The following is an 11,541-nucleotide window of genomic DNA, read 5'->3' as shown; positions in this document are numbered from 1 at the left end:
ACTCTGTAGACCAGGCTGGCCTCGAACTCAGAAATCCGCCTGCCTCTGCCTCCCAAGTGCTGGGATTAAAGGCGTGAGCCACTACTGTCAGGCTTTTCTTTTCTTTGTTTAAAAAATATTATTTATTTATTTATTAATGATTTATCTGAGTACACTGCAGCTGTCTTCAGACACACCAGAAGAATGCATCAGATCCCGTTACAGCTGGTTGTGAGCCACTGTGTGGTTGCTAGGAATTGAACTCAGGACCTTTCGGGACAGCAGCCAGCGCTCTTGCCTCTGGCACTAGCATTGCAGGTGCTCCCCACTGCCCTGACGTCTTCATGTGGATCCTACAGGTTGAACTCAGGTCCTCATATTTGCAAGGCAAGTGCTTGCTGACTGAGCCTACAGTTTGGACTTTGTGGGTGCTGGGTCTTAAACCCAGGCTCCGTACATTTTAGTAAGTGCTGAGGGTGTCTTTGTGTGAGGTACTCTACCGTGCCTAAACATGGGACCTTTTCTTGAGAATTGGAAGGTAACAAGGTGCAGCCCTTGTGCACCTAGGAGGACCCCAAAAGTCTTCCCAAGTACAGGCTAGTTTTGGTCAGATTGATAGGACCTAGAACTACAAGGGAAGACGGTTTGAGGGCGTGCATGTGCGTGCAGGTGCCTACAGAGGCAGAGGCCTTCGCTCACCCTGGCACTGTACTTCACAGCAGTTGGGAGCTGCCCAACATGGATGTTAGGAACTGTCAGCGTTTCTACAAGAGCAGTGTGTGCTCTTAGCCACTGAGCCACAGTGGCTAAGCCATTTCTTCGTCTGTGTTTCTTTTGAGTTTGTATGTTTCACCTGCGTGTGCACAGTGAGGCTGGGGTGTAGGCGCTGGGAGTGAGACCTGGGCTAGTCTTCTTCAGCCTCACGGTAGAGTCTTAGTGAGGAGCTAGTCTAGACTAGAAGGGTGGACATGTCTGTGTGGTGTGTGAGTGTGTTGGGGTCATTGTTATTTAAAGTGGAAAGTCCTACCCTGAACCATTTCCTGGCTGTTGTCTTAGTGAAGAAAAGTAACAGAGCAAGACACACGTGAGCAGGGTTTTCATTCTCTGCCCTGACCGGGAGATGATGCGGCTGGCAGGTTCTTCAGCTGTTGCCTTCGACTTCCTCAAATACCGACTTTGACTTGGAGTTGTAAACAAAAATAGAATAAAACCCTCTTCCCCCCTCCCACACACACACTTGAATCTCTCCCATTTCTGCTGCTTGCTGGTCAGGGACAGACATGTTGGCTGCACCCTGAGCCAGGGTGTCCCGGTTTTCCATTTCCTTCGGTGCTTCTCCTGCAGCTCTGACGAAGACAGGTGTTTGCTCCTGATGCAGCTTGTGCTGGAACGAAGAACAAAGGGGACTGAATACATTTAACAGAACTCAGAAAAGGACTGTGGCTCTGTACCTTCATTTAAAAAAAAACCAAAAAACAAAAAACAGTTGGGTGTGGTGGCACACGCCTTTAATCCCAGCATTTGGGAGGCAGAGGCAGGCAGATTTCTGAGTTCGAGGTCAGCCTGGTCTACAGAGTGAGTTCCAGGACAGCCAGGGCTCCACAGAGAAACCCTGTCTCGAAAAAAAAAAAAAAAGAAAGAAAGAAAATGCTGGTGGAAGTGTAGCCCAACATAAGCACATTCAAGGCTCTAGTCTGTGAGACAAATTAAAATGTCAACAAATGGGGAAGTGGTGGTACTCCAAAGCAGAGAGGATAAGGTGCCAGAGTCCTAGAAAGGACGTGTCTGCCCTCCAAGTGAGACTGTAGCTGGGAAGGATGAGTGGCCCTGCCCATCCAGAGAAGAGCCCCGACCGCCTGACGAAGCCTCCGCCACCACACCAAGGAAACCAATAAGAAGCCTTCATTCTGAATGTGAACCTGGCCAGTCTTCGGCATCTCTGACCCCTTGTCTTCTCCCTGGGTCTGATGTAGCCGTGTTCACAAGCTTGCTTGGAGATCTGTGCCTGGACACTGGCAGCATCTCCCACTGTGTGTCGGTGGAGCGCCAGGCCACACTTCTCAACTCTCTTTTGCCCACAGATCATCGGGACTCTGGAAGAGGTGCATATGCCACAGAACGGAATTAACCATCCTGGTGTCACAGCCCTGGCCCAGGCATTTGCCATCAACCCCCTGTTGCGAGTCATCAACCTAAATGACAACACCTTCACTGAGAAGGGTGGAGTGGCCATGGCTGAGGTGAGGCGGATGTTTCAGGCTGTATGGGCCTCTGGGGGCTCATTGGCAAGCATGACTCTGCCCTACCTTTCCATCCTTTCATGATGAATACCCAAAGCCTCTCTCATTTGCACAGAATAGGATTTCATGCTACAAGGTCCCTGCAACCTAACGTTGAGTGTCCTCTGGGTGGGAAGGGGTTGTGAAGAGTAAGTTATAAATGTCACAAACGCAGGTGTTAGCACCAGGGGGAGGAGGCATTGGACCTCAGACTTGAGCTTGCTTGTTTTGACTAAGGATAGAAGACTGGTTGATTCTGACAAATGATGGGGATGGGTGGTTCAAGCACTGTGAGCAGTGGAATGGGAGAAGTCTACAGACTAGCAAGGAGCCTTCCTAAGTTGGTTCTTATTTGAAATGACTGGGCTTCAGGGGTATTGGAAAAATGAAGGGAAAAGGAATTTGAGACCTTGTAGTATTGCCCAGTCTGAAACTACCTGTAAGTAATAGGAAGGCATGGAGGGTTCCGAGCCCTGATGTGATGGGATGCGATTAGATTTGAGTCATGCTTTGGGGAGACCTCTACCTTGGGAGCGGGGAGGTTGCGGGTTAGCCAGGGCTTCAGAAGCCAGTGGGCAGTGATGAGAAGTGTGGCGATGCTGAGGCCAGGCCATTGTGTGTAAGAATGATCGCATCACCTAGACCCTCACTCCCGCCTCAGACTCTGAAGACTCTGCGACAAGTGGAAGTGATCAATTTTGGAGACTGCCTGGTGCGCTCTAAGGGTGCCCTTGCCATCGCAGATGCTGTCCGTGGGGGCCTGCCCAAGCTAAAGGTGCTAGCTTTTCCCCTTGTCTGGGGGGTGGGGGTGGGGGGAGTATGAGTTCATAAGGGGTCTGGTGTGAAGGAGGGTGGGCCAGGTCTCAGCCTTCTCTCTTTGGTATGAACACGTCAAGTACTTTGCACTGGGTTCATGGTATTGTTTTTCTTCAACCCCCAATGCCAAAGGTGAGAGACCAAGCCTGTTTTCACTGCTCAAGGAGAAGTTAACGAGAGCAGGGCTGGTCTCCTGGCTCAGGTTTGATATGCCTTTCTACTGTTCCACTTGCTTTTAGGAGCTGAACCTGTCGTTCTGCGAAATCAAGAGAGATGCTGCCCTGGTTGTTGCCGAGGCTGTGGCTGACAAGGCTGAGCTGGAGAAGCTGGACCTCAATGGTAGGCTGTGGGGTGAGCCTCAGCTCAGCTCAGCTCTGGGCCTGGGCCCGCACTGTCCTCCCTCACCCTCCTTTCCTTCCTGGATCAGGCAATGCCCTCGGAGAAGAGGGCTGTGAGCAACTTCAGGAGGTGCTGGACAGCTTCAATATGGCCAAGGTGCTGGCATCCCTCAGGTAGGCAACTCTGGGAAGGTGACTCCAGAGACCAAAGGTCAGGCCTGCTCTTCTATTTGTGTGTGTTTTGTTTTTTGGTTTTTTCGAGACAGGGTTTCTCTGTGGAGCCCTGGCTGTCCTGGAACTCACTTTGTAGACCAGGCTGGCCTCGAACTCAGAAATCCGCCCGCCTCTGCCTCCCAAGTGCTGGGATTAAAGGCGTGCACCACCACTGCGTGGCATAGGCCTGTTCTTCATTTATTTCTCTTTGGTTTGTCTCCTGCTACCTGCCAGCCTAGTAGCTGGCACCTTGCGCTGGGTGTTGGAGAAAGGGATGGAGGAGACCTTTTGTGTGTTCAGTAAAGGACCATCTTAAAGACCTGTCTGTGGGGAGGCCCTGAAGGGCTGCTGCTCTTCCCTCCCAGCAGGTCTTTGGCAGAAGCAGCAAGTAGAGGAACGTGTGGGAGGAGCAGGCACTGCAGGGGATGGACTCAGTTCTCAGGGGCAGCACTGGAAAGTTAGTTTTGCAGCGTCATCTGCCCCACCTCAGTCATTCCTAGGGAGGCTTTATTCTCGTGTTGGCACTTTGTGTGTGTTCTCAGGGCTGGGCCTGGGGACTCAGTGTAAGGCAGAGAGAGCTTCAGGGGGAGAGGACATGGTTCTCCCACACTCAGAGCCTTCTGTGGTCACATGAGATCCAGATGGTGTCACCCCAGGCTCCTTTACTTGCTTCCCTGGGGGACTTGCGGCTCTTTGGGACAGTGACCATTTCTGAGTCTGTGTCTGTAGCATAGGTGCCATCCTTAGTGAAGACTCTGGTGGCTCTGCTTGCCATCCTGTGTGCAGTGCTGCTTGGTCTAACCAGAGTTCAGACCTCAGACCTCTGAGTCAACGTGGGCTGCTGGGCTTTAGCTGGCTTCTCTCTGCAGTGATGATGAGGGAGAGGATGAAGATGAGGAAGAAGGAGAAGAGGATGAGGAGGAGGATGAAGATGAAGAGGATGAAGAAGAAGAAGATGATGAGGAGGAGGAGGAGCAGGAGGAAGAGGAAGAGCCTCCGCAGCGAGGGTCAGGGGAGGAACCGACTACACCCCCGAGGAAGATCCTGGACCCTAACAGTGGGGTGAGTTTGTTGTTTGCTGGGAAAGAGGCCTGGGGCATAGCTAGCATCTGTTTACGTCCAGTAATGCAAAGGCCAGCTGGTTTTCAGAGCGTCATTCCAGGAGGGACTTTTTTGAGTGTTTTGTCAGAATGTAAGTGTCTTTATATGCTTATGTTTATTACGTGTAAAAATAAATTATAACACCAAAAATTACGCAGAGCTGAACATGATTCGTGCCTGTCACCCCAGCCTTAGAAGAGTGATATAGGAGGATTGTCTGTCAAAAAGTTTTGGGACGACCCTGGGCTACATAGTTAGTCTTTCTCTTCCCTGCTGTGGGTTATCCCGGTGGCTTCTGAGGCAGTCCAGAACTGTGGCTGGGGCTGACTGACTTGGGTTAGTTGGTTGAGCCCAGTGCCACTTTGTTCATGTGTGTCTCTGGTTCTGCTCTTGTGGAGCAGCTGACTGACAAAGTGCCTCTCAGGGTTAGGTTTCCCTGGCAAGCGCTGACCCAGGCACCTGTCTTGTTTGCATGGCAAAGCTCCACTCTGAGTGCTAAAGCTATCCTGCCTGTTACCCAAACCTCAGAACACCTGGGGTGAGCCCCCATAGAACCCATACACTTGGGGACCTGTGACTGAGAGCTAGTTCTGGACCTAGGCTCTAGAGCTGGCTGGAGTAAGGATGTTATTGGCACGGGAACGGGCACAGCCAGGTTGAGGAGTCTGGGGTTTGGAATCTACAGAGCCCCTGTGTCACCTGTTTCTCAGGAGCCAGCTCCCGTGCTGTCCTCCCCGACTCCCACAGACCTCTCCACCTTCCTGTCATTCCCCTCCCCAGAGAAGCTGCTGCGTCTGGGTCCCAAGGTCTCAGTGCTGATAGTCCAGCAGGTAAGAGCTCCCAGCCTCCCACCGCTTTTTTAAAAATTAGGTTGGTCAGTGAGCTGTAATGTCAAAAGGGTCCCTGCCACGTCCTAGCAAAAGCTCAAGTTGGAGAACTTGAGGTTTTGCCAGATTCACTTGTGCGTGCTCACAATGTGTGTGCTGTGAGCTTCTGCTGCCTCCCTGCTTCTAGAGCAAACCCCCTTTCCCGGTTATCTGTGTAGCTCAGGTGCCATCCAGCCTCACATGATGTCATTCAGAGAGGAGCAGTCTTTAACATTGTACTGAAGCATGGTTTCTGTTACCCTGGCAACCTGAAAAGGAGATCACATGTGTCCTTAGTTGTTTAAAAACAAAAAACAGGGGCTGGTGAGATGGCTCAGTGGGTAAGAGAACCCGACTGCTCTTCCGAAGGTCTGGACTGCTTGTGGACGTTGTACATCGTGGTGCGGAGCCTAGTGCGCACCACGATGTACAACGTCCACAAGCAGAATAAATAAACCAAACAAACAACCAAACAAAAAAAAACTTTTTTTTTTTTTTTTGTATGTCTGTGGAGATTAGAGGACAACTTGTAACCTTAGGTCTTAGGCTTGGTGTGTAGTGTCAGATTTTAAGATGGCAGCCAGCCCTTCCCTCGGGCTGATTTGTAGTTTTAGCGACAGATGATGGCCACTCCCTGCATATGGTCAGACTGTCTTGGCCCACCCATTCCCAGGAAAGACACAGAGATGTATCAGAGCTCAGGCTCTTTCTCACCCTAATCAGCTCAGTCTGTGCTGGTCCTCTGCAACCTCTTAGCTAGGGCGCAGCCTACCGGCCCAGAATGTCTGACAGGCCTTTCTGTGAAGCAGGAGATAGGAAGTATTGTCCTACCCTGGCTGCTGCGTTGGTCCTTCTGCCTACAGCATGCCCTCTGCAGTCGAGGCGAGGGCAGTTTGTGCCTGGTGGCTAGCTTTGTCACGTTTGAAGCTAATTAGTATGACGTGGGGGTACTGCTGTCTCACTGTCATGCGAAGCATCAGCTTCACTCTGAAAAGGCATCTCTCGTTGAGCCATCTTTTGCAATAAATGTAATTACAGTCAGCCTTTTCAGAACTCCAGGCAGACCTTTGAGATTTTGAATAGGTATCAATTGTATAATGTATTAACACATGTACGTGCTTTTAGAAAATGAAACATCAGTTATTGTATGATATTGCCCTAACATGCTGCCATCCAACAGAATCTGTATTCATTCAGTGTGAAGCGTCTCTGGTCAGCCATTCTGATTTCTCCTTCAAAGTGGCCTGAGGGGCTTTAGATTGGATTCCTCCGAAGATTTATTTTGGTTTAAAGGACTGTCTAATTTTTATTTTGTTGTTTGTAACTTAACATGAATTTCTTTAGCCCTTTTTTCTTTTAAGATTTTGTGTGCTTTGTTTCCATGCACACCAGAAGAGGGCATCAGATCCCATTACAGATGGTTGTGAGCCTCCATGTGGTTGCTGGGAATTGAACTCAGGACCTCTGGAAGAGCAGACAGTGCTCTTTAATGCTGAGCCATCTCTCCAGCCTCCTCATCTCTTATCTAAGTCTGCTTTAAACTGATCTTTCTTTTTTTTTTTTAAAGACTTTCTTGATTCTTTTTATTTTATTTTACTTATTGATTATATGTAAGTACACTGTAGCTGTCTTCAGACACTCCAGAAGAGGGAGTCAGATCTCGTTACGGGTGGTTGTGAGCCACCGTGTGGTTGCTGGGATTTGAACTCCGGACCTTCGGAAGAGCAGTCGGGTGCTCTTACCCACTGAGCCATCTCACCAGCCCCTGATCTTTCTTAAAATACACACACACAATTGCAACCATTACTGGAAATATATCTGCATGCTGATAATGGAAACAAAATTATACAGAGTCCAAGTGCCCTCTGACATTCTAATCTATTTTTTCCCTTTGGTTTTTCAAGACAGGGTTTCTCTGTATAGTCCTGGCCTTAGCTTATGCTGTTTCCTAACTAGATTGTGTAAGTTAATTAACCCTAACCATGTCAGTCCTCTCCGAGCCTGGTTCTTTCCCAGGGTTCATTTCTCTGGCTGTGTGCCATCAGCTCTTTCAGAGAAGGCCTTAGGCAGGTGAGGCAGGAGACAGACACACCTTCACATAGTATACAGAAATCCCCAGCACCAGGGATATGGTATTTAACTCACTCACTGCTCATACCTGCGCGGCTAGGTTTTCTCCAGGCTCTAGGGCATCATCTGCGGAACCTAGCTTGCCTATCCCTGCTGCCCGCCACCCCACTCCCCTAGATTGCCAGGGCCTTCTGCAGCCAAATGTATGAAGTCAGAGCTTCGGGCAGGGCTCTGGTGTCTAACCAGCCGTTTTGTTGTCCTCAGACTGATACCTCCGACCCAGAGAAGGTTGTTTCAGCCTTCCTGAAGGTGGCATCTGTGTTCAGGGACGAAGCCTCAGTAAAGACCGCAGTGCTGGATGCCATTGGTAAGGGGAGAGGGGCGGGGCCGGTGGACCTAGATGCTCTCCTGAGTTCTGCACTGGGAAACCTCCCAAAGCCTAAGGTTGTATATAGTTAGAACTTAGGCCAGGTAGGGTCAGGGCAGGTCACCGCCTATCTTAAAAAGCCAGATAGTCAAAATCTTTAAGATCCAGTGAGTTCTCCTGTCAGGGAGGCCTTTGTGCGCCTGTGGGAGACTCTACACATGTGGTCACAAAAGCATACCATTTTCTGGAATCTTTGTGACATCTGTGTCATTCTGTTTCCAATCCAACTCTTGTCACCTTCTACCCATCACATCCGTTAGAGCCTCCGGGTATGTCAGGTTTGGCCTGGGGAAGGACTAGGTCCTGGTGAGAGAAAAGGAGCAGAGACATACGCCTCTTCCTAGGCTGTTCTCTGGGGACATTTACACATAGAGGCTTATGTTCTTTTCTCCACTAATATCCAAAACCTCCCCTTGTGGTTTCCACCACCTTGGCCCCATGTGCAGGCAGTACAGAGTGGTACTGTCACACCATTTTATAAGAGGCCGGGTGGGGAAGGTGTTCCAGCGGGTAAACTGAGTCTTCCCTTGGTTCCCATATTCTGACCCCAGTCAGCTGTACCTGCGCCCCCTTCAGTTTCTACCTCTTGAGAGGGCCAGAGTCAGGGGTTCCAGACACCCGTATATCTAAACCTCTCCTGCCTGCTTACCACCACGCTCTGTCTCTGCCCCATAGATGCCCTCATGAAGAAGGCCTTCAGCTCCTCCTCTTTCAATTCCAACACCTTCCTTACCAGGCTGCTCATCCACATGGGCCTGCTCAAGGTGAGGCTTCTCGCCCGCTCTGTGCGTCACTGAGGGAGGAAGCAGGGCTCCCAGGCGACCTTGGCGCTTCCCCCCTTTATTTGCAGAGTGAAGACAAGATCAAGGCCATACCCAGCCTGCATGGCCCCCTGATGGTGTTGAACCACGTGGTGAAACAGGACTATTTCCCCAAGGCCCTTGCACCCCTGCTCTTGGCATTTGTGACAAAGTAAGTAGTGAGGCCTTGTGTTCCCATCTGCCTGAGCTAAGGCTCGTGGGTGGGGTCAGTCCCAAGAGTCCCAGGCCAGCCCCATGCAAAGGCCAGAAGTCCTCACTTCCCAACTGAGGACAACTCACCCCCACCAGGACGTGGACCTTTCTGACAACAGAGCTCTCGGGATCCTAAGGTGTCCGTGCCACTCACTGAGCTGTCTTCTCCACAGGCCCAATGGTGCACTGGAAACCTGCTCCTTTGCCCGCCACAATCTGCTGCAGACGCTATACAACATCTAGATTTAAAGGCAGCTGCTTCTTGTCCCTCGCCCTACCCTAGTGACTGGGGGTCTTGGATGGACTGAGCTCAGCCAGCATCTCCATTGAATATTTTGACCAGAGGCAGGGGAGGGTCTTGTCTCCTGTGACATGTTGGTTTGGTGTGTGTGTGTGTGGGTATGTACTTCCTGTCTGGATTGCAGATCTTCATCTCCCTGCTGGACTAACCCAGGTCCACTGTGGGGAATTGATGCCTAGGGGAAGGGTAGAAAGCTGCTTTGTTATTAAACATAGGCCAACTTAGCCATAGGCCCCGTTGGCTGTCCTGTCTGCCCTGCCTTCCTGTCCCACCAAAGCCTGGGGAATTCTGTCTGTGCTGTGTCCACCGTGCCTAAATAACAGGCTGTCAGAGATGGGCTATCATTAGAAAGTGAAACTCAGCCGGGCATGGTGGCACACGCCTTTAATCCCAGCACTTGGGAGGCAGAGGCAGGCGGATTTCTGAGTTCGAGGCCAGCCTGGTCTACAGAGTGAGTTCCAGGACAGCCAGGGCTATACAGAGGAACCCTGTCTCAAAAAACAAAAAAACCCTCTGGCCTTAACCATGTGACTTGGAGGAGCAGCCAGGAGAGTGGGAGCTGTCTGGGTACCCTGGCTCTTGGACCCAGTGGAAAAAGCACCTTGGCTGGCCCAGCCCTGTTCTTCATCCTGGGGAGGGAAGGGCAGGTCCCCTAATGCCTGAACCACATGTTGGGCCTACTCTCTGGGGGTTTTCTAAGACAGGAGTGTGTAATGGGGATGGAGCCAGGTAAGAGATGCTCTGTGACTTCCCAAGTGGCTGCTTGGCCACCTCCCACTTCCCGTTGTGTTGTGTGTCTGGGCTGTGCCTGGGAGCTTCACAAATAAACGTGATCTGTGTAGCTGCAGAGGCCCGGAAGCTTCTTTCATCAAAAGTGGGGATGACCCAGGCAGGTTAGGACAGAGCGACTGAGCAGGGGAACCTGAGCTCACATCTCATGAGCCATGTGGAAGGACCATGTGTGTCATAGGAATGGAGGCCTTAGGGCGGGGTCCTGCCTCAGTCAGAGGGGCAGCCGATGTCTCCACCTGGGCCCTCAGTACTTCCTCTGCTCTGGATGGTGTGGGGCAAGCATCTCCCTGTGAGCTGCAGTGCTAAGCTAGTTAAGCTAAGTTCTATAAACCTGCACTTGAACTCCCAGTCTAGCCTGGAGACTTCACAGTAGTGTCACCATGTGTGGACAGTGGGCAGTGGGGAGGGAAACCAAGACTGAAGACTCTTGAGGTTGAGATGGGAAGCCAGCAGGATGGCATGTGACAGAGAAGATGGGGTGAGAGGCCTGCTTCCCTTCCAGTAGGTGACATGAGGCTGATTCTCCTCCCATGTAATTTTATATTTATAATGGTTGAGCACACTTGCTGCTCTGAAATATTCACAGTTGAGTTCCCAACACTCACATGGTAGTTTACTCATTAACCATCCATATCTCCAGTTCCAGAGAGTTGAAGCCCCTGAAGCTAGAGCTATAGGCTATTGTGAGTAGCCATGTGGGTCCTGGGAACTGAACTGCAAGGGCAATAAATTTTGTCCTGTGCATTATCATCTTGGCTACATGTGTGCTTATGTGAGGGTATCAGATCTTGGGATTAGAGTTATGAGCCACCATGTAGATACTGGGGTTTGAACCCAGGTCCTCTGGAAAAGCTATCCGTGCTCTTAACCACTAAGCCATCTCTCCAGTCACAAAGCTTCTAGTTTTGTTTCTCAGGATAGGGTTTTTCTGTATAGCCTCGGCTGTACTGAAACTCTGTAGACCAGGCTGCCCTCTAATCCAGACATCCATCTGCCCCTGCCTTTCAAGTGCTGGGATTAAAGGCCTGCGCCACCACACGAAGTATAAAAAAAGATATCAGCAGTGTACACACATAAAGCCTGAGGGGCTGGGGGATGGTTCAGCAGGTGAGGTCACTTATCTCTAAGCCCAACCAGAATCCAGTCCCTGAGGCCCATGTAGTGGGAGGAGCGCTCCTGCTCTTTATGTTCTAATCTCCACAGCTGTGCACACTCCTATACACATACACACCCAGTAAACATTTCACATTACAAGATGAGCTGGGTGGTGGTGATGCAGAGGCAGGCAGTTTTGGCCAGCCTGATCTAAAGATCAAGTTCCAGGACAGTCTAGGCTTACATAGGAA

At 50.7% G+C, this 11,541-nt stretch overlaps 1 protein-coding gene across 3 annotated transcripts in view; it reads left to right on the top strand.

Moving 5' to 3' along the window:
- The window catches only part of Rangap1 (Ran GTPase activating protein 1), a 24,828-nt gene extending 14,578 nt beyond the window's left edge, over positions 1-10,250 (top strand). For all 3 annotated transcript variants that reach the window (XM_029469993.1, XM_021183050.2, XM_021183048.2), the window contains 10 exons: positions 2,061-2,219; positions 2,920-3,033; positions 3,314-3,413; positions 3,502-3,586; positions 4,495-4,687; positions 5,437-5,556; positions 7,927-8,029; positions 8,765-8,853; positions 8,940-9,061; positions 9,276-10,250. In XM_029469993.1, the coding sequence (XP_029325853.1) occupies positions 2,061-2,219; positions 2,920-3,033; positions 3,314-3,413; positions 3,502-3,586; positions 4,495-4,687; positions 5,437-5,556; positions 7,927-8,029; positions 8,765-8,853; positions 8,940-9,061; positions 9,276-9,345 (1,155 nt within the window). In that variant the 3' untranslated portion in view covers positions 9,346-10,250. The remainder of the gene's footprint in view (positions 1-2,060; positions 2,220-2,919; positions 3,034-3,313; positions 3,414-3,501; positions 3,587-4,494; positions 4,688-5,436; positions 5,557-7,926; positions 8,030-8,764; positions 8,854-8,939; positions 9,062-9,275) is intronic.
- The last annotated feature ends 1,291 nt before the right edge of the window (positions 10,251-11,541 follow it).

The sequence above is a fragment of the Mus caroli genome, chromosome 15 (assembly GCF_900094665.2).
Source record: "Mus caroli chromosome 15, CAROLI_EIJ_v1.1, whole genome shotgun sequence".
In the NCBI taxonomy this organism is placed as follows: Eukaryota; Metazoa; Chordata; class Mammalia; order Rodentia; family Muridae; genus Mus; species Mus caroli.
Note: the sequence above shows the minus strand (reverse complement) of the source record. Positions and strands in the feature narration are given on the sequence as shown.